The sequence below is a fragment of the Rattus norvegicus genome, chromosome 11 (assembly GCF_036323735.1).
Source record: "Rattus norvegicus strain BN/NHsdMcwi chromosome 11, GRCr8, whole genome shotgun sequence".
In the NCBI taxonomy this organism is placed as follows: Eukaryota; Metazoa; Chordata; class Mammalia; order Rodentia; family Muridae; genus Rattus; species Rattus norvegicus.
Genome location: NC_086029.1, coordinates 68,282,513 through 68,305,446, shown reverse-complemented (window position 1 = coordinate 68,305,446; position 22,934 = coordinate 68,282,513). Strand labels below are relative to the sequence as shown.

Here is a 22,934-nt window from a genome sequence, read left to right as displayed (position 1 = left end):
CATGAGTAAATAATGTTAAGCTACAAATTTATTAAAAGAAAGAGGAAAATGGAACAGGAACTTGAATATGTATAATTCTAGGTTCTTTTAAGAGGTATCACACTGGATTAAGGTTTTTGTTTGTTTTGATTTTTCGTCTGGTTGCCAGACATAGTCGCTCACACTTATAATCCCAACACTCCTGGAGACTGAGTCAGGAGGATTGCAGTCAGTCAGGGTTTCACTCTACCATACCCTTGTCCCCAGAGTGTTACCATCTAGCCTCGTCATAGCTTTTCCTGGCTTTGAGCTCACAATTCCCCTGCCTCAGCCTTCCAAATGCTGGGATTGCAGGTGTGCAGCACCATGGCCTGCCCATGGGTTGCTTTGTTTCCAGCTGAATACGGTTAATTCTGTTGAGACTTAGAAGGGCTACCTGGAAAGGAGCCCTCGGTTCTGTCCATGGTTGACATTATCAGGAGTTCTCAGTACGAAGGAAGAGTACAGTTGTTGATTGCCTTTTAAACTCCTGACCAGGCACATGGCTATTATCTGAAATGCTCTCAAACTCAGAACCAAATGACTGTGACTGGGCATGTGACTGTCTGGACATGTGACTGTCTGGACATGTGACTGGGCATGTGATGTGACTGAACACAACTTTCACTATCCAAATTCCAGTCAGCACCCAGTACTCAAGAACTAAATAGATTCTTGTAAATACCATTTTTAGAAAACATTATCATTTTTAGAAATACATTAGTTTCTTAAACTTGTATTTCAAAGGATAGCCTACTGAAAAGTATATTTATAGTATCCCTCTATATACATATATCATATACATATATGCATTATACACATACATGTACAAATACGTATACACATACATACAAATACACATACACAATCTACATATATACCCAAATGTTCATATACATGTAATATGCTTTCTTGACAGCCTTTATCCATCATTCACTGGTGCCCAGGACAAAGACTATCATCTCATACAAAATGACTAGGTCATCCTTGTTTATCTGTATATCAGGCTTAATTCTATCCCAAGATAGTCTTTGGAGCCGTGGCATGGTACTCAAGAAGAACAAACTCATGGAGGACGATCTCACAGTCCCTACCTTGGAGCATAGCAGCCTGCATTTAATGCTTCTTAAACAGTGAGTATCCCACCCAGCTGTGTGGGCAGTAAGAGGATCACCATGGGTGTGTGTCACAAAAACCAAAACAAACAAACGAACAAAAAATCACTCAGAGACATTGGCTCAGAGTGCTTGTCATAGTATCAAAATATAGTGAGTATTTATGGAATAATGTAAACATTTTAGCAAAGTGTTGAAAGATTCTTAGAGCACTATTCATATACTACGCCTAGAATCCACAGCTTTTCAAAATAGTGTTTTATGGTTTTTTTTTTCATCCTCAAAGCTTTACTATTGTTATGAGAAGAAAATCAAGATAAATGTTGTGAGCACGTGTATTGATATGTGTGTAGATAAAATTGTGTGTAGGTACATGTGTATGTGCTTGTATGGCTCTCATTCTTACTGGCCTGGAACTTGCCAATTAAGTTAGGTTTGCCAGTGTTGGATTCTGGGATTGTGTGGGCTCACTGTGCTCAGGATTGTTTTTGCAGGGGTTCTGGAAATCAGATCTTCATGCTTGCAAGACAAGAATTGTACTAGCTGAACTATCTCCACAGTTTAAGGTGTGGGGGGGGGGGAGGGGAGGGGAAGAAGGGGGAGGGGAAAGGAAGAGGGGAGGGAGGGGGAAGGGGAGTCTGTGTGTGTGTGCAAACTTCTTCTGGAGCATGAAGCTAAATATGTAAACCTTTAATTCCAGTATCAGGGAACAAAAGATGGGAAGATTGTGAGTTCAAGGCCAGCCTGAACTGTCTCAAGATACCAACTAATCAACCAATCGACCCAACTGCCCAAACAATCCACCAAACCAAACAATCAACCAGCTACCACCACCAGTGAATCAGTAACATAGACCCTACCTGTGGGGTAGGAGTCACCTCTTACCTGTGAACTAGTGTGTTCTTGAGGCCCCCCACCAGGCCTCGGGCAATAGTCTTCACTCTTGGGGTGAGGATGGCCTGGGAGACATGGAAGGCCCCACGTGGGGCTCGCTCACTCAAGGTGGTCTCCAAGAAGAGAATCAGCTTTTGCACACTCGTGGTGTTTGCCCAGGGTGCCGGGATCTTCTTCCCTGGCCACAGGAATGGGTATTGCTTGTAGAAGGGACAGTGGTAGAAAATGAGAACCTGAAATGTTCAAAGCAGAAAAAGGACAGAAACATTTAAAAGCTGAGTACTCGAATGGGGAGAGAGAAGTGGACAAACATTCTCAGAAGTAGCAGAACTGTTCACATAAACTGAGTGGGGAAAAGCCATGTCTCTGTGCAAGGTTTTACAGGGCAAAACAACAGATTCGAACTTCGTGGTTGTAAAAACGTAAAGAGTATTGGAGTCTACAATCGAATTCTCTTGGGCTAGCCTTGCTCCTCTCAGTAACCATTCATTGTTCACACTGGTGCCTTTTGGCTTCAGGTTAAAGCCTTTGGCAAGTACTCACAGCAGATCACCAGCTTCCAAGAACACACATGTCCACAGTCTGCATCCTAAACCTGTGATTACGATTTCTCTTGCTATTCCCTGCCGCCTGGTGGTCCCTACCAATATTGATAAATGCCTTGTCTTATGGCTTACTTAGTTCCTTGGCTAATCGAATCTCATGTGACCCTTTCCACAGTGGATAGACAACCCGAGTCTGTGCTCCAAGCCCTTTCCTATTTGGCTCAATAACAAACCATTTCTTAGTCTCTTTGAGGTGAGAGCTGTGTTTTGCATAGATAATGTTTTTATTACAGGCATGTATTTGTTTGTACATGGCAGAGAGATGTGGTGGTCCACGAATTGTTGCAGACCATGTGTAGTAGTCAGATTACACCTCAGTTCTCACCTTCAAGCAAATGGGATGTAGGTCATCAGTCTCGGTGGCATGCCCCACCCACCGTGCCACCATATATATTGGCCTTATATATTACTTTTTAAAAGTAAAGAAACAAGAACTTGCTACCTCAAAATGATTACCTTGTTGGTAATGCACATGATAGACCCCACAGAGCACCTTCTGACAGATGTGTTTTTAAGAGATGTGCAAAGTGAACAAGATCATAAAGGAAAATAATAAGACATAAAGGACATATACTTATTCATATAACATATTTATAAGAAATTAATGTAGAAGCCTCATGAAAAATGCATAGAATTCCTTTGATAGGGTCTAATGAGCTCCATTAGCTGTGATTAGTGAGGTATTTTAAGACAATCTGCAGGGAATGGGACAAGGCTATCTCCCTGAGGAAAATTGACAGGCAGGGCCAACCCTGCAGAAACAAGGTTCTACTGCCAGCATATACGACAGACAGGCGGTTATTCAAGGTGAGTAAAAGTGAAGATGTAGTTTCTTGTGATTTTTTTTTAACCAACCAGACACTGCCTTAATACATTCCATGCACACACCATCCCTGGGAAGTCTGCATACCAGGCTGAAACCAGTCTGGCCCAGAAATCATGTTTCCAGTGCTCATGGCATTGACACTTGGCATAAGCATAGCTCTTGGAGTTTACATAAACAGTGAGAACTCATTTGTGAGTGAATAGATTTTCAGTTGGATGCACTGGCTCTGATGAAATTACCATCCCAGGAGAGGAAAGCAATGTGCCACCAGGTTCAGGGAAGACCTTGTAGAGGCCATGGGCCTACAGTGGGGCCACTGGAGATGGCAGTCATTTCGAAAATAATTAGCAAGCTATATCCACAGCATTAATTAGTTTCTGGGAGGCAGCTGGGGGACAGAGGATTGCTATTCTGATCGCCCCAATTCCAAGCTCTGCTGTGTGGTTTTCTAGAAATGCCGTATTTTCCCCTTAGGGGCACGGGTGAGCTCTTCCCAGAGGAATGCTCATGTTTACCCTGTGAACTGTAATCCTCTGAGCAATCTCTCAGGCACTCAGGAGGAAGGGATTCTATATGTTCATCTCATTTCCAGTGTGTTCAGGTGACGACAAAGGCGCCAGACCTTTTGAATGCCCAGAGGCCAGGGGGCTGTCAGTGCGGTAATGTCTACCCTCCTGGTTCTTAATGCTTCTGAGTAATGCTGAGCACTGATGACCATAGTAAACACATGTATGTGTTAATGAGGTTAATCACAGGCTCACTGTAAGCAGATTGCTGGGGAGACCCAAACTGGTTAGGTTGGAAGGGTGAAGCCTGAAGGAGAGGTGCCCTGGGCAGCAGGGATGGGGGGTGGACAGGAAGCCCTGCAACTCTGGGACAGACCTAGCAGGTGGTGCCCAAGACACCTGCCCCCAGGCTATGCATCCGCACACTAGAGGACAGTACTCAATTGTACTGTGCCTCAGAAAATGTGTCCTTAGTACAAACTGCACAAGAGGGGTTTTCTGTCCTTTCCTCAGTCCTTGTGGATAGTCTGATCTGGAGGTTGCTGGGGGATCTCTGCTTATAAAACACAGGTGTAGAGACTCTCTTTCATTGAGCCTGTTCACAGCATCTTCCTCCCTATCTCCTTGTGCCATTTTTTCTCTGAAATATTTCCTGTCCAGCTCAGCAGTTCATGTTCAGTTTTTGTCTTGACACTAAGATGGAAAAATCTCATTTCTTTTAAGAACAGTCCCTCAGGTGATCTCTTCTTACTGTGAAAGTTCCTTTACTGGGGCCCCTGGGGTGCCAGCTCATGGGGTGCTCTACTCCTCAATCCATTAGAAAATCCCTTTCTTCATACCATGTAGGTCACCAGGCTTGATCTTATCTTATAGTTGTAGTCTATCTTAGGTAGATAGATTATTTCTATTAATTCTTCTTCTTCTTCTTCTTCTTCTTCTTCTTCTTCTTCTTCTTCTTCTTCTTCTTCTTCTTCTTCTTCTTCTTCTTCTTCTTCTCCTCCTCCTCCTCCTCCTCCTCCTCCTCCTCCTCCTCCTCCTCCTCCTCCTCCTCCTTCTTCTTCTTCTTCTTCTTCTCTGCAGGAGTGTGCATACCATGGCATACAAGTGGACATAAGAAGAGAACTTTTCAGGAGTTGGCTCTCTCCTTCTACTATGGGTTCAGTTCAAGGGGTTGAACGGAAATGACCTCAAACTCAGAGATCCAACTGCTCCTTCCTCCTGAGTCCTGAGATTAAAGATGTGTATGTGAGGGTCCTGCCCCTCTAACTGGGCTCTCTTGGTGGCCTCAGTGGAAGAGAATGGACCTAGTCCTGTAGTAACTTGAGAGGTCAGGTTGGGTTGGTAACCAAGGGGAACCTCACCCTTCTCAGAGATGAAGGGGTGTGAGGGATAGAGGAAGGGTTGTGTGAGGGAGGGACTGGGAGGTAAGGGGAGCTGTGATAGGGAAGTAAAGGGAATGAATGAATGAATGAATAAATAAATAAATAAATAAATAAATAAGGGGGTGGGGGTACCACCACGGCCTGGCAAGTTATAGATTTCCTACTTTTTCATTTTGATTTCAAATACTTCCAAACTGTAAACTAAATCCTTCAATTTACTGTACCCTTAAAACCTTATCTACCAGGGCATGCATCTCTAATCTGTGAGCTGTGATATAATTACAAGTTGAGTAAATGAAATGTGACTGGTGGTACAGTACTTCCTGATATTAAATTCCAGTAATAAAACACTGGGGGGTAGGGGGTGGACAGGTTGGGGAGGTTGCAAGGCAGCTCATTACATAATGAATATTTAAAGCCTGATCACAGTGTGACACTGCCCAGCATGGGGCCAATGACTGGTGGCTCTCCATGAGTGCTCCTGTTTCAGCCATTAAAGAGACATTAAGCTGGGGATACTTTCCCTTTTTCTAATAGATCAGCCCAGTTCTTTCCTCCATAACCATGGATTTAGCAGTGGATAACGCTGCTAAATTAGCCTGTGCATGTGCAAGTGTGTGTGTGTGTGTGTGTGTGTGTGTGTGTGTGTGTGTGTGCGTGAGTGTGTGTCCTGTATGGTATGTCTACTTGTTAGTGTGGGATTGTTCACATGTGCAGGCAGGTGCACATGCATGCCTATGCACGTGTGTGGAGGTTACCTAGAGGTTGAACTGTTGGCTCTCTTCCCTTGATAGCTTCCCACTCTTTTTTAAGTAGAGGTCAGAGGATAACATCTGGGTTCAGTTCTCTATTTCCACCTATGGGTCCTGAGGCTCAAATTCAGGGTTGGCAACAAGTTCCTTTACTTGCTGAATCCTCTTCTGTTTCCTGAACCATTATTTTTTGAGACAGAATCTCTTGGTGAATCTAAAGTTCTATTTAGCCAGACTGGCTGGCCAATGATCTCCAGGATCTGCCTGTTTTTATGTGCAATCTGTCAACCACCCAGAATATCATCTGTGTACCAAATTATAAAATGTTACCCAATCTCATATTTAACCCTATCTTACTACCTCATTCAAATGCCATCTCCCTTTCTCAATGGAAACAATCCGAGGCCCTTTAAGACTAGGTTCTTAAGGAAAAGAAAGTGTTTTTATTTCACAACACAAGAAAGCAGTTGTGAGAGTCATCAAGGCCTAGGGGAATACTAGAGAGAAACCAGCTAGTGAGGGAACTCCGACCCACACTCTCATTCATAGTGCATCTTGGGCAAGTTGCTGTAGTATCTCCATTCCTCAATTTTCCCATCTGTAAAATGGGGATAATATCGGATGCCTATTTTCTAGTGTTGAGAAGACCAAAAGAGTTCATCTAATTCTTAGTGAAACTGAGTTGGCATTTCAAGAGTTCCAGGCAAGCCTGGACTACAACATAGCATGATCCCATAACAAATAAATAAGTAGATTAGATTAAATTAGATCTGTGAGTCTGAACAGTATTAAACCTAAATGTGAGAGAAGAGATGTGATACATACTTGAAAAAATTATCACCTACATTTGGTGCTCAACAAATATTTTTAAATAAATAACTGAGAGCTCATTTTCTCCTTGAGTTAGTTTGTTTATACAATTTTTCTTACTTATTTAATTATGTGTGTGTGTATGTGCACGCACATGCATACATGTACCTATGAGTTTAAGTACATGTGAGCCTTGAATGCATACTGAGTCCAGATGAGAACACCAGCATCCTCTATTGCTCTTCACCTATTCCCTTGAAGCAGAGTCTCTCCCTGAACCCAAGGCTTACATTTTCTTAAGCTGGACGTGCCAGAGACCCACCTGTCTACACCCCTCATGAAGCTGGAGTTATAGTCACTTGTGGGGGACATTTGACTTGTTTTATTGTTGCTGGGACCAGAACACTTGCCCTTATGATTGTAAAGCAAGTGCTTTTAACTGCCATGACATCTCTCTGGTCCCCCAAAATACTATTTTAATATGTTTTTCTTAAGGCCAGGCATGTGGAACAGTGGTAGTGCTGTTTGCCTGGCATGTATAAGGACCTGAGGTCTTTATTCAATACTTTTTAAAAGACATTTTTCTCAGTGCACTTAATGGGATGGCAACAATGCTGAATGAATGTATCTCTTTTGCTTTTCTTGGATAAAGTTTAAGGCAGAGGCTGTCCTTTCCCAAAGCTCTTGCTTACTGCTACCACACCATAGCATCAGAATAGAATGCATCTGAGACCTATCTTTACTGAGCGTGTTTCCCAGGGGTATAGGTTTGGAGGCTTATCTTTATTGGGGGAGGGGCATGGATAGAGGGTAGTAAGCAGAGTTTAGATAAGACAGGATAGAGTTTTACTGACCAATTGGCTTATTTCACAACTTTGCCTTGGGAAGATAGTAGCCAAGCCTTTAAAAGTCAATTTAGATGTCACATAGACTGCAGGCAAATTAAATATTTGGTAGTGTGGAAGTCTGGATGAGAATGTTCCCTATAGCTCATATATTTGACTATTTGGTCCCCCAGTTGGTGGAAATGTTTGAAAAGGATTAAAGAAGTGTAGCCTTGTTAGAGAAGGTGTGTCACGGAGGGTAGGATTTGAGGTTTCAAAAGGCATGTGTGATCCACAGTGTTTTCTCTCTGCCTCGCTGTTGTGGATCAAGATGTGAGCCGTCTGCTAACTTTTGCCACTCTGGCTTTGCTCAGTCATCATGGTCTCTCTGAAACCCTAAGCCAAATCAAACACTTTCTTTTATAAGTTGCCTTGGTCATGGTGTTTTATCACAGCAATAGAAATGTAGCAAAGACAGAAGTTGGCACCAGAATTGAGGTTGCTGTGGCGGGCCTGATTGTGCTGGTTTTTGGAGGAAAGAGGAAGAATTTGGGATTTCAGACTAGGGAAAATGTAGAACACTATAAATAGGGCTTGATGTTGAGATCAATGTTGACTATAGAAGTTCAGCTCATGAGGTTTCGGGGTGGGGGGATAATATTAACAACAAGGCTAGAGACCATATTTTGGCAAGGAATGTGGCTGCTTTTTGCCCTTGTTCTATGCATTTTCCTAAGGCTAAATCAGAGTTTCAGACTAATTTCTTTGGCAGAAGAGATTTCAAGACAGCTTCATATTGACTCTATCCTGTGGTAATCACATAGGTCTACAATTAAAACGAGCAACTGGAGCAAAAAGAAATAGAAAATATACATTTTAAAGAGGAAAAAGGGCACCAGATTTAATGTTGGTGCCAAGACTTGTTCTGAAAGACAGGAGAAGATTAAGGAGAGGCTTGTTCTTAAATAGAATAAAGGGAAGGGTGCCCTCAGGGCAGGACCTCACCCAGATAAGCTTTCAATATCTAAAAAGGAATTTTCTGCTTGAAAAAAAGCAACAACAGATCAAAGCTTCAACAAATATGATTTTAGGGTGCCAAGTTGGTAGTCAAACTCTGCAATGTCACTCATGTTGTTTGGACTTTACAATTCATGAAGGAGCCAACGGAATCTGCCTTCATAGTGGAGGAGAGGCACTGAAGCCAGGTATGAGGCAAGGGAATCCATTGCACAAAGCTGTGAAAGTAAACCCTAGACTGTATTGGAAGAGTCAGAGGTGCCAGAGTCCTGGAATTTCTGACAAAGTGAGCTGCATATAAGGAATGGAACCAGCCCAAGAAAGAGAAGAAAGCTGCCACAGCCAAGTTATAAGGACAGAACCATGTAAGGCCTTTGACGCTGGGCGTGAAAGTGGAGGGTCTGGAGTTTGCTCTGCTGGGGTTTAGTCTAGCTTTGGTCTGGTATTTCCTCACCAGGTCCTCTTTCTTCCCTGTGAAAACGGTAATGTATACTGTGCCATTGCACTCTGAAGGTATACAATTTGCTTCTTTGCTTTTGCTTTCGTAGGGGTTATAGCTAAGAGACTGCCCTGAGTCTCAGGTGACACTTCAGACTTTTAAATAGGTTTGACACTGTGGAAAACTGTGTGACCTTCTGAATTCGGATCACATGCATTTTGCCTTATGATATGTCTATACGTCTATGAAGGCCAGGGGGTTGAATGTGGCCCATGGAGGCTTATGTATTGGAATTCTAGGTCTCAAGATGCTAAAAATGTTTGATGGATTAGGAGGTGTGGCCTTGTTACTGGTGTTCACTAAAAGTGGATTTTGAGGTTTCAAAAGACTTGTAACATTCTCAGTGCTCTCTCTCTCTCTCTCTCTCTCTCTTTCTCTCTCTCTCTCTGTCTCTTTCTCTGTCTCTTTCCCTCTGTCTCTTTCTCTCTGTCTCTCTCTCTCTTTCTTTCTCTGTCTCTCTTTCTGTCTCTTTCTCTCTGTCTCTCTCTCTGTCTCTCTTTCTCTGTCTCTCTCTGTCTCTCTCTTTCTCTCTCTCTGTCTCTCTTTCTGTCTCTTTCTCTCTGTCTCTGTCTCTCTGTCTCTGTCTCTGTCTCTCTCTCTCTCTCTCTCTCTCTCTCTCTCTCTCTCTCTCTCTCACATGAATGTGCATCAAAATGGAAGCCCTCAGCTATTCCCTTGTTTTGACTCTAATCCTTTGAAAATCATTAGCCAAATTAAATGCTTCCTTTCATCAGTTGCCATAATGTTTTATCACAGCAATAGAAAAATAACTAAGACATCAAACATAATCCCATTTCCACCGAGTTAACCTCAGAGTCTAGGTACTCTTCTGCACATGCTCAGTACAATCTGCTCGAGCAGCTTCTATGCCTTGGGTCATCTCACAGCTGTCAGCCTAGGAAAGCAGAATTGAGCTCTTGCTCTCAGCGGTGCACCGCCCCTTCCTCTTACCTGGTACTTCTTCTCCCACAGGGTCCGCAGTGTCATGCTTTCCACACTGCAGGCTGGGCACAGCTTGTTCCCAAAGGCCTCCTGGATCCGCAGAACCAGGCATTTGTGGTGGGCCTCATCCATGGCGTAGAAGTGGTTGAAATCCAGGAAGATGATCTCTTGAGGATGCTGAGTGAGGAATGCATCAATCTCCATCAACCCATCCCAAACCTTGATGCCAAAGAGCCCATGGATGAAGTAGATCTCCTGGTCAGTGTCTCCGGGCTTAGAAGACACACGTAGGTCAAAGTAGCGGATCCCAGCCTCTAGCTGCTCCCGGAAGGTCAGGTTCTGAGTTACAGACCATTTCTTCATTAATTTCTTTACCAAGGAGATCCGGGCAAGGCGTTTGACAGCTTGGGTTTGGTCAGGCCCCACTGGGGACTTTTCGTCTACCCAGTAGCTGAATGAATCATGGGAGCCTGGATAAAGCAATAAAGGGAGAGGACCAGAGATGAGACAATCCAACTGATATGATAACAACGATGAGAAACAAGAGGCCAAATACATTATAAGTAAGTACTTGCAAAAACTTTCTAGCCTGCTGGGAATGAAATAAACACAAATAAAAGTAATGTGGTCTTATTAGCAGCTCTTTAAGCCTAGGGTAATACTATAATTCTCACATATTGCTAGTGTAAGGTAAATTACTAACTTTTTGGAAAGCTATTTAGAAATATGCTTAGAAATCAGAGCTTTAAAATATTCATGGTGCAATGATCTAGTAATTTCATTTCAGGGAAGCTATTCTGGAGGAAATAAACTCAAACCTTGGGAAAGAACAAAGATGGCTGCCAGAGGCTCTCACAGTAGATGTAAACAGGAGGCTTAAGCCCCTGTCACAGGACATTTATCTGTTTTACTCATTCCAATAAAATGTGAAAGGGTATAAGACACCCGTGCTGACCTCAGAAATGCTAGGCAGGCATATCAGTAAAGAATAAATGACATATCTGATTGGTTCGTAGGAAAAGTCTAGGAAGACTAGGCCTAGAAGGAACCCAGTAAAGACTGCATAAATCAACCCACAGCCACCATTATGTCAAATGGGGAACAGTTGTTCCCCAATGGAATGTCTTTAGTTTTAGCAAGGACACTATAAACAGGAAGAACACTAAAGGGACTAGACAAGACAACCTTATCTGCAGATGATGTAATTTTGTTCATAAGATACCCTGAAGGTTCCACAGAAAAAATTTCTTAGACTAACAGTGTTTTAGTTAGGAATTCTATTGCTGCAATGAAATACCATGACCCAAAAGCAAGCTGAAGAAGAAAGGGTTTATTAACTTATACTTTCACATTGCTGTTTATCACCAAGGGAACTCACACAGGGCAGGAACCTAGAGGCAGGAGCTGATGCAGAGGCCGTGGAGGGGTGCTGCTTACTGGCTTGCTCCCCCTGGCTTGCTCAGTCTCCTTTCTTGTAGAACTCAGGACCACTACACTAGCCAGGGATGGCACCACCCACAATGGTCTGGGTCCTCCCCTTTCGATCATCAATTATGAAAATGCCTTACAGCCAGATCTTATGGAGGCATTTTCTCAATTGGGGCTCTTTCCTTTCAGATAACTCTAGTTTATATGCCAAACTGACATAAGACTAGCCAGCACACACAGTGATTTTTTTTTTCCAGCAGTGTGGCAGGATACAATGTTAACAGGTGATATTAATACTAATAATGAACACTCTGGAAAAGGAACAGGGAGACAATACTATTTACAGTAGCCTTAAAGCAAGCAAACAAACACTCTTGAAACAAACCCGAAGAAGGAAGTAAAGGATCTGAAAATAAAAATTTTCAAACACCAAGAAATTGAGGAAAGTACTGGCATATAGAATGACCCGTATATTCGCAGATTGTCAGAATAATGGAAGGACGAACAGTTCTCAAAAGGTGAATGCGAATGGCCCGTAACCATAAGATATGTATAAGCTCACATCAGAAAAATGCAAATTAAAAATACATCGCAATTCCTTCTCATTCTAGTCTGAGTGACAGCCATTAAGACAACAACAACAAATGCTGGTAATGTAGACATAATGGCACCTTTATGCGCCAGTGACAGGAATGTATGGTACAGTCTCTATGCAAATCAGCAAGAAGTTTCTTTAAAAAAAAATGCAAAACCAGTACGACCTTCTGGGTATTTACCAAAAGTCCCTAAGTCAACATGTCACAGAAACACTTACACATGTCCATCGCAGCACTCTGCACAACAACCGTCATGGAGCCAGTCTAGGTACCCAACGGTGGATGGATGGTTAAAGAACATGTGGTATATACACACAATGGAACTCTTTCAGACATAAAGAAGAATGAATTTATGTCAGCTGCAGGGAAACAAGTCCAACTAGAGAAGTCACATGAAGCCAGCCTCTAAAACACCAACAGCATATTATCTCTCATTTGTGGTTCCTAGATTTTGATTCAACACATAAAATCACATATGCTCAGAAGACATTGAAACAGAAGCAAAATTGAGTCAGGGGACAGAAAAGACTAATGCAGGGGAGGGATAAAGGGGGGAATAAGGAGGCCTGGTATGTGCTCAATGTACAGTACGCACTCATATGAAAATGGCTGTATGTCAGAGTACCACATGCAATGAACCCACAATGTGCCCTTCTCAGATATACAGTGCATTGTTGTTTCCTGTAGTCATCTCAAAAATTTTGCTGGATTTAGTAAAATAGGCTTTTTCTTCCTATTTGTTCAAAATATAATGTAAAGGAATATATCTATAACTAATAAATGTATAGGTTTGACTATACAATGATATATAAAAGGAAGGTTATTGAATCTCATGCTAACTTGTGAATAACTGGAAACATAATTTTGATCTTCTACAATCTGTGTTTGCTTAAACACTGAGTTTATCTTAATTTTTCTTAATTTCAAAATAAAGTAACCTGTAACAATTGTACTCACCTGCCCTGTGTCTAACCAGAAGGCACCAGGACTAGGCATAGAAACAGAGCTAAGCATCCACAATGACACAGCAAACTCACTTTTCTACTTTCTGCTTTCCATAAAAAATAGCAACACAGATAAAAAAGTAAATATATATACTACTTTACTATTATACAAATCTGAGGCAGGAGGAATGACTTCTTGATCAGATAAACACTTTGGTGGGCTTGACCCACATTAGCAATGACATCCTGTGTGAACTCATGTCTCCTTGTGGTGGAGCTGTCATTCCCACCCTGTGTCTTACAGCAGAAAGGGGTAGGTTCTCTCCTAGACACTGAGATGTGTGTGTGTGTGTGTGTGTGTGTGTGTGTGTGTGTGTGTGTGTGACATGTCTATCTGTGCACAGAGGCCAGAACCTTGATACAGGCTCTTACTGAATCCAAAGCCTAGCGAGGCCCCAGCAGTTCTCTTGCCTCTGGCCCCAGGCCCTATATGTATATGTATACATATACATAAAGGTATACATATAATATACACATATATGTACATACAAAATATAACAAAAGTATATGAAATAGTTTGTCATATCATTTCCTTCTCAGAATAAATCATCCTATATTGACTTTGCTGTCCTGTCATCTCAGAAAAGTGAACAAAAGAAAGACTTGTAACTGCGTCACTAGGTGACAGAGAACATCTAATGCAGTGTTACCTTGGCCACAGAACTACACCACGTATAGTACAAGATGCTCACAGCAGTATGGCTTCTGTGTCTCTTCAAAGCCTATGCACAACCAAAACCTTCCTTCTTAGAGCTGACTCTGGCCTGAGATTTGGTACAGCCATGAGAAAAATAACCAGGGCACTGGGTGTAGCACAGAACCTGAGGAAAAACTCTGTCAGTTCTGACAAGTCATCATTGGTTGGTTGCTTGAGACGTCATAACAAGAAGGAATAATGAAGAATACTAGCAACAAGTCAATATCAGGCACTGCCTGCAGATTCCTCTTCTCCTTGTATCCTGGAATAGCTCCTGATGCCTACAGAGCAGTTGGACTTAAAATTCATCCTCATGGCTTGGAATCTCCAATCCACTGAGTTTGTTCCTCAGTTTGTTGGTTTTGTTTCCAGGAGTTTAAATATGGTATTCCATGTTTCTAATTTATATTATTGGGTTTTGTCTGAGTTTTGATTTATCAATGTCTTATCTTTTACTTCATTAATTATAAGGCAAATTCTGATTTGAAAACTCAAAAAAAAAATAAAAAAGACTTGTAACGATTGATGCTTTATTCTTATGCAGCCTCTAATGCTCGGAAGAGATTCACTTAAATATTAAGAAACTGTATGCTTATTCATCTTTAGGTGAACTGAATTTCACAAGTGAGAAAAGTACCAGCATATTTCAGGTAAAAGAAAAGCTATTACTAATAGAAATGTGGGCCGAGTCCCCCTGGACCTTCTGCCTTGGATCCTGTCGCTAATGAGGCTCACTGGGTTCTGCCTAATGTTCTGCTTCTTTTGGCTACCCAGAAGCAGGGAATTTTTATACCTCCTTATTGAGAGATTTATTACAAATACCTTACATATAATGGTGAACAGCCAGTTCTCTCTTCCTTCTAAATTGCATTAATGAGCCAGCTGTTGGGGACACCGTATAAAACAGAGTGCAAGGCACACACTCAACTTAATTCCTGCCTGGGCACCAGGGAATAGCTGTTAGCCAAGCATGGCAGAAACACAAATCTCTGGAGTGTGTTTGCTGGTATTGAGCCCAGTTTCAGATCCACTGGGGAAATGTGCTAACAATCTCGGATGCTTTGCTCAGTCTGAGAACTGTGCAGAAATGTGACAGCCATGGGACCCCAGGGGCCATTTCTGATTGCCCAGGACACACACCATTCCCAGCCCACTCCACCAAAGAAAGGCGAGCCTACCTCACAGGAACAAGCACGCACTGAGTTCTTGCGGACTAGTCTCACCGTTAGCCTTCCTTTCAATCTCCTAGCCATGTCACCCTTCCCAAAACCCTGTGTGTCAATGATGCCTGCAGGATAGGATATTGATGGAGGCTGTTGAATGCATCACAGGGTTGTCCTAACCAGGTCCACAGAACTCAAAAATAACCACCCCCGAATAATATTTTTCAATACCTTGCCCTCTCTGCTTATTATTCCCCTAGAAAAGTTTTGTTAACAGAATCAATAAAATAGCAGTCAAGCAAATATAAGGTTTTGGTAACTGGTTGCGTAAAGGAAACTGGATGGTAGGGAGAGAAGACTTTAAATCCAGTTTCTTTCAAGTCCCAGTGAGTGGATTAATTATTGACAGAAGTTCAAGGGTTCTTTGTGAAGGGTAATAAATACTAGCTGGGGTGACATCAACAGTAGGCTTTGGAAATAAGCAATTCACTGTGTGTTCTGACTATGAGGTGGAGTCTTCCCCAGGAGGCTGGAAATGTAGAACTCTTGTCTATGATCCCAGTACTCAGGAAGCAGAGGCAGAGGCAGAGGCAGGAGGGTTGCTGTGAGTTTCAGTTCACCTGGACTACATAATGAACAGCAAGAAATTTGAACATCTGAGTCCCTCCTTCATGGTCTATTACTCCCAGGGCTAACTGTAGCCCTTAGGAGGGTGAGAGTGGGGATGGAGAGATGACTCAGCTATAAAAGCTCTTTCTGCTCTTGCAGAGAATCAGAGTTCAGTTCATAACACCCATATGGTGGCTCACAACCACCTGTAACCCCAGTTCCAAGAGATCCAATATCTTATCCTGATTGTGTGTTCCTGTACACACACAGTGTACATACTCAAGCATGTTCACAGACATATATCCAAATAACATTAAATAAGACATTTTTAAAAGGTAAAAAAAAATTTATCCAAGTACTAGAAACTTAGTTGTTGACAAATTTCTTTATGTTTATAGTTATTATTATATTTGTTTCTTCCTGTTTTTAATGCCGTCAATAGCCACTTACCTTTGTTTTCCTCCGTATGTATGCAAAGCCCTAGAACAATGTCTACAACAATACTTTATAATAGAAAGTAGTGATTCTCAGCTTTGGACACACATCAGGATCTCAGGGGTAGGGTGGAATCTTTAAAGAATGCCAGTGCCAGGATCCCACCTCAGACACACCAAGATAGGATCTCTTTGATGTCAGGGTTGAAATCCTGTCTCCCCACTCCCACACACACATAAAATGATTCTGCTGAAATTTCAGGTTTGGCACTCACTGTCACAAATGTGAGCTTAACCTTGTGTTTTAATCTTCAGCTGGCAGGCATAGCCTCTTCAACTTGCTCTGAGAATGCTTTCAACATTTGAAGTACTACTATGATGGCTAGACTTTCAAGTATCTAGGGACAGCTCCCTGACCCACAAAGCCCCCTTTGACCAACTAAGTAGGTTCAGCTTGTTAGTGGAGAAGCTATCAGGCCTTGCTTTCCTTAGTGTGTCTTCTAGGGGTGACTGGATAGGTTGCCTCAGATTAATTAGGCCCTTTTGGATGTGCTCTCAGTTATGTTAGAGTTCGGAACAAAGACACCAGAGCAGCTAAGTCACAGGGGAAGAGAGTCTGGGATGGGGGAAGATTAATAGTGTCTTGATTCAGAGTTGTGGTTACTCCTTCTTGGACAGCATTGCTGGTCAGAATCATATGAAAGGCCAGGGGCAAAAATTAAAAAAAAAAACAAAACAGAAAACAAAAAACAAAAAAACAAAAAACAAGGGGCTGGGGATTTAGCTCAGTGGTAGAGCGCTTACCTAGGAAGCACAAGGCCCTGGGTTCGGTCCCCAGCTCCGAAAAAAAAAAAAAGAACCAAAAAAAACAAAAAAAAACAAAAAAAAAACCAAAAAATAAGATGACCTTGTGAGTTCCAGGAACAACAAGTTTGTTCTTTTCCTGGAACACAAACTGCCCAACATGGGTGCTTCTTCTGATTGTTTCTTGGGGATTTGGGAGCTCGAGTGAGCATGCTTGGTTATCACTCTGATTTTAGTTAGTACCACACTGTCTTACCCAGATCTCACAGCTTGGAGTAGTAGCCATTTTCTGAGCTCAATGAAGAAGAATTTAAAGCAAATTCCCTAGGAACCTGGCTTCTAAATAACACAAGGATTGCAATAACACAGTCTGCTAGGGTAGATAACGTTATATGACGCTGACATTTCAGAATGAAGTGGCATTCCTTGTAGCCACAGAAGTAGGACTGGAGGAAGAGGAAACTGAAAACTATGAGGATGGTGAACTTCATCACTCCTGGGTCACAACCAGGGAGCTTGGGATGGTGAACATACATAAGGAGCCTCTGAACTCACATGTTTATGTTCCCACCTCCCTGTCGGTACAACTCTGTCTTTGGGGAACTTCAACTCTGAAGCTCAACAGCCCCTCCAGGTGGCTCACTGGTCCTACTTTCCCTGACCTGATTTCTTCATTGTTCTTGGGGATGGTCCATAGAGACAACTATAATAAAATTGGTTCTCAGAGGGGGTAGGAACCTCCACAAAATCAAAAACAAAAACACTTGTACTCTACATCTAAACATGGCTATGTATATGGCACACAAACAGATGTTCGGTGATGTTAACTTTTTATTATTTCAAAAAGTGTTTCCTTTTAACTTATTTGTGTTTATGGGAAGGTGTGCCATGCGTGGGCAGTGTTCAGTCAGACCAGAACAGCAGAGAATCTTTGGAGTCCCTGGGGCTGGGGCTGTAGGAGGTTGTGAGCCGCCCAACATGGATGCTAGGAAGTGAACTCTGGTACTCTGCAAGAGCATAGTATAAGCCCTTCACTACTGAACCATCTCTCTAGATCTTTACTACTGAAATGCATTGGTTTAGAGCCACTCGGAAATGTTTAGAAAGACTCATGGTGGGAAGGTTATTGTGAGCAAATTCCTAAGGAATGCTATTCTAGACTGAGCCTTTGGCTTGTCTGGATGCCACTTTGACAGCTTTGTTCCTCATGAGCATGCTCCTTACTCTCTTCAGAAACCTTTGCTTACCCGTCACCCATCAGATAACCCTATAGAGAAAAGTTTGTTCCCATCTCCTGCCCCAGAACAATCCTAGAGGTCTATTCAACTCTCTCATCGCCAGTTTTTTTTTTTTCAACTATTCACAGACATCTTTCCTAGGAACAAGTCACTCATTTCTATGTCTATTCAACCCCAAAAGACCCAAATTAGCAATTTTCAAAAATGTCAATTGAGGACATGTTTACAAGTGATGAATGATCAGACTGATTTGGAAAACAGCCACAGCACCAAGTGAAAGGGAGAGCTCCCATGTGGCTGAGAGGACAAGATTTGGTACCACGTTCCCTGAGTTCATCATCCTACATCTATTGCTTCCTTGCCTTGTGACAGAAATACTAACCCTTAGTTTCCCCATCTGTGAAATGGGAATGACATTGGTAACACATTAGTTCGTTGTGAAGACGAAGTGAGCATTTGGAGGGGTCCCTAGCAACGAAATAAGCTGAGACTCATTATTATTCATTATTTACTGTTTTCCATCTGCCAAGTATATCTAAAAACCAAAGAATTGAAATCTCAGCAAATGTTTATAGTTGGTGAACTACAAAGCCTCTAAATGGTTAGCATTTAAAACATTTAAAGTCAAGTTTAAGTGATACATTTTCTATTACATATAAAATTCAGCATCAAATATAATCACTTTGGATGACAGCCAACATTCTCTTGGGGATGGTGGTGCATAAAATTACACTGAATGTCAAGGTTTTTTTTTTTCTTTTCTAAATTAATGTAGAATATACAAATTATATGTCCTGAGAAAATTAATAGGATTTGAGCCACAGGGATCTTATCCTGTCCCAAACCAACAAAAATTAAGAAAATATTGGAAAGGCCCAAACACAGAAAACCGAGACCCTTACTCCTACTTTCTCTTAGTTAAGCTATGTTAGCCACATGCTGTTGATGGTCAGTGGCTTCTGGAGAGCAATAAAGGCCAAGCGGGGATGAAGATGCTCTGTGGGACCAGTAGGAGACCCAGCAGTGCTTACTGTGCAGAGACTAGCCAATAGGGTCTAAGCCCAAGAATGACTAGTGATTCGCACCCATTTCTTAAAGAAGAGAAAGAAGATAGACCCTAAATAAAAGGCTCAGACAGGTGTTCGAACACCAAGTTTCAGGGTTGGTGGCCTGGTTGCTTGGAGTTCATGCTTGATTTAAAGAGAGACTGAACGAGAGTATCCACATAGAATTAAAGAAATCTCAGCAGAAGGAGAGAAGGAATATCCCTGTGATTGCAGCATTCAGGAGCCTGGAGAAGAAGGTTTTAGAGTTTGAGGCTAGTCCGGGCTATCAGTAAGAACCACTTTCTAATCTAAGTGTGGCTCAGCGGTAAAGCACTTTTAAGGAGCACAAGGCTGGGAGTCTGAGGCTTAGAACTACAAGAAGTAAGGTGGGATTCAGGTCCACAGACACATTATCTCACTCAAAGTGCTTAATGGCCTATGGTTCTTAGGGAATGTCTCCAAAATTCAGATGTATTAATGTTGAAGTTTTAAAAATATGGGAGTTGGGGATTTAGCTCAGTGGTAGAGCGCTTGCCTAGCAAGCACAAGGCCCTGGGTTCGGTCCTCAGCTCCGGAAAAAATAAATAAATAAAAAAAATTAAAAAAAAATAAAAATATGCCCCCCTGTGCTCAGGGTTGGGGATGTAGCTGGTCAGTCCATCTGAGAGATTTGGTACAGTTCCACTCCTCCATGTCTACCAAAGCGAGGACTGTTTTGGAAGTGCCGATGTGAATGGGTTGGCTGAACGCACTCATGGATCTCAGTCTGAGGTCTATCAGAAGCTGTGATCTCTGGTACTGTACCTCTAAGCTGGTTGTATTTGATTCGGAGTCCTAAGGCAGCTGCAGATCTACCCTTAGGTAGAATGTGGTGCCGTAGGAAGGGGAGACACGGGAGGTTAGGTGCAAAAAGAAAAGTTCTGTGATGAAGATGGTCTCTTTGAAGACTCATAAACAAAGTTTTCTTCTTGGTATGCCAGAGTTAAAGCCTTATTACGGAATATCATAATCAGCTTATATAGATTGGGGAGGCATTCTAAGAACAGAAGTAATGTGTATCATACAGTTACAAGGACAAAATGGGGAGGGACGGGCAACCGCGAGACGCGGCGTTTGACCAATAGCACTGAAATGAACACCACAGCATGAAAATGTGTTGTTCGGTTAACTTCTCCGGCATGTGGCAGGGGGTATCACTGTAGCAGCTGAAAACAGATTTCTGACCACAGAGAAGGTCCATCTGAGGCTTCTCCCTGCCCTGAAGAACACTGAGGTGGTGCAGATACATCAGGCTGTTTGTGGCCGCGGCTAGAGGCTCCACAACCACAGATAGAGCTGATGAGGAACTTCGATAATAATAACTGCCTCAAGCCTTGTTCACGGGCTGCCTTGTCTGTATTGAAAGGTAACACATTATCAGAAATGGTGGGCGAGCCACTGGGGTGAAGGGCGAAGTTGACCAACTCTGAGAAGCTTTCTACCAGCTCTCACCAAACAAGTCTCTAAACATACCCTCCTGTGCTGATGCTACCCAGAGTAAGAATTCGAAGATGGAAACCAGGCCATGGAGGCGCTACTGATATGTTCCTTTAACGCCCCTCCCCAATGCAGAACCATTGAACCTCTTCCCTCAGCTCTCAGATAAGCAGGAAGAAGATACTGAGGGATGGTCACACCCTGCATTTGTGCTGACATTTAAAGGTCAGGTCTTCTTGTATCATAAATAACAATATTTCCCATCCGCACATATGAAAAGGAGAGCTGGGAGGATTACTGGCGGAGAAGGGAACCTTTGAAAGTTCATTGGGGAAAAAAAAAAGGCTTCATTTACTGCAATTCTGCTGAATGCTGTGGCTGAGAAAGCTTATGTCACGAACTGAGAAGGAAAAGGATAGAGCCACCCAACTGTTCTTTTCCCCTGACCTTATTGATTTTAATATGGTTAGCCCCTTAATCAACAGAGATTGCTCAAAGAACTTTAAGGACTGACCAATGACAGACATTTGATTGAGTTTTGAAATATCTTATTTGACAACAGGTCCCCCTTCTTTCCCTTTTCTTTTTGAGGCGATCTGTTGGAATATGAGGCAAGCTCTACCACTGGGATATACAACCATTCCTTCAGAGTCTTCCTGACTGCTTTACTGCCAGAGATTAGTTAGATACAACTTCCGGAAGCTGGTATTTATGGAAAGGGCATGTGGCCAACCTCACTGACATCTCCCTATTTAGAGTAATTTACCTCTAAAAAAAAAATCACATATTCAGCCACATAGCGTTTAAAAGCATCTCTTACTCTTATCCACAGTTCTTGTTGAAGACTTTTATTCAAGAATAGAAAGGTCTTACCTCCCCAGTGCTTGTTACTAACATGTCCCTAGCCCAGGCTCTGGTCTGAAAATAGCTGTTTCAGGTTCTAGAGTTCTTCCTACCAATGTCAGGCCTGGGCATTTTGCTCATGTCATTTGCTCTTTGCCACCGTCCTGAAGGCAGCAGTGACATGTACTTATTACAGATGAAGAAACTGAGGCTCGCACTGGTTTTGCTTCAGAGTTGCAAAGTTTGCAAACGGCTACCTAGAAGAGAAATTCAGGTTTTGAGAAGCAGTGCTAGGCTTGCTCTTTTTTTTTTTTTTTTTTTTTTTTTTGGTTCTTTTTTTTCGGAGCTGGGGACCGAACCCAGGGCCTTGCGCTTCTTCCTAGGCAAGCGCTCTACCACATTGAGAAGCAGTGCTAAATGTTGCTTGCTTCTGGTAACACCCCTTGGCTTACCTCTATTGTTAAATGTCTGTTCCTCACCCTAACTCAGGAAGATCGGTGAAGAGATGAAAGCTTTAAAAAAATCTTATAAAGAACTGAAAAAAAAAAACCCACAAAACAAAACAAAACAAAACAAAACAAAAAAAACAAAAAAAAAACCCAAAACTTCTGTGTAGGAACACATGAGGGCACTCCAACCTTCTCTTAGTTAAGGAAACATTTTCTTTGAATTCTGCTGCTCACAGCTTTGACACAAGCACCTTTCCTAGACCTTAGCCTTCCCCCTGTCCCTAATCTCTGGAGGTTAAGGAATGATCCTTAGCCACTCTTCCCCCTCAGGAGTTGGCTACTTCCTTTTCTAGCTGCTCATTTAAAAAATCTCTGGTTCTCTTCACTGTTACAAAGAGACACACTTTTGAGGCTGGAGAGATGGCTCTGTGGCTGCAGATTTCTACTGCTCTTGAGGAAGACTTCTGTTCCCAGCACCTACACCCAGCAGCCCACAAACTCTGTAACTCCGGTTCCAAGGGATCTGATGCCTTCCTCTGGTTTCTACGGACCCCTGCACACATGTGGTTTGCAGACAGATAACTAAGTGTTTTAAGATCTATAACTTATTTCTAACCACACTTACACAGAAAACATGCTTACAGACCTAACTGACCATATTTGCAAAACCACCAAGCACACCCCAAACTGAGAAATCCGTTTCCCTCCCGCAGATCAACAATGAGAGCATCTTCACGTCGGTTGATGACAGCTGGGCAGCACGTTGACTCCTTCGGTGGCTTATTCCATTTTTAACATTTGTGAGAGTTCCCCTTCATTCCAAGGGCTGTTGTTTCAGTTTTCTGAGGGGCATTAATACTCCAGGGGGAATCCAAACCCCCAAACCACCTTCCTAGTCATCGAGTTGGTAGGAAGGGTAAGAGTCATGTGATGGGGCTGGTGAGCTGGTTCCGTGAC

The 22,934-nt window shown here is 42.4% G+C and overlaps 1 protein-coding gene across 1 annotated transcript in view; it reads right to left on the bottom strand.

The window, feature by feature from the left end:
• The window catches only part of Plcxd2 (phosphatidylinositol-specific phospholipase C, X domain containing 2), a 52,337-nt gene that overhangs the window by 10,516 nt on the left and 18,887 nt on the right, over nucleotides 1-22,934 (bottom strand). The window contains 2 exon segments of the mRNA NM_001134481.2: nucleotides 2,019-2,260; nucleotides 10,200-10,660. Coding sequence (NP_001127953.1) covers nucleotides 2,019-2,260; nucleotides 10,200-10,660 — 703 coding nt within the window.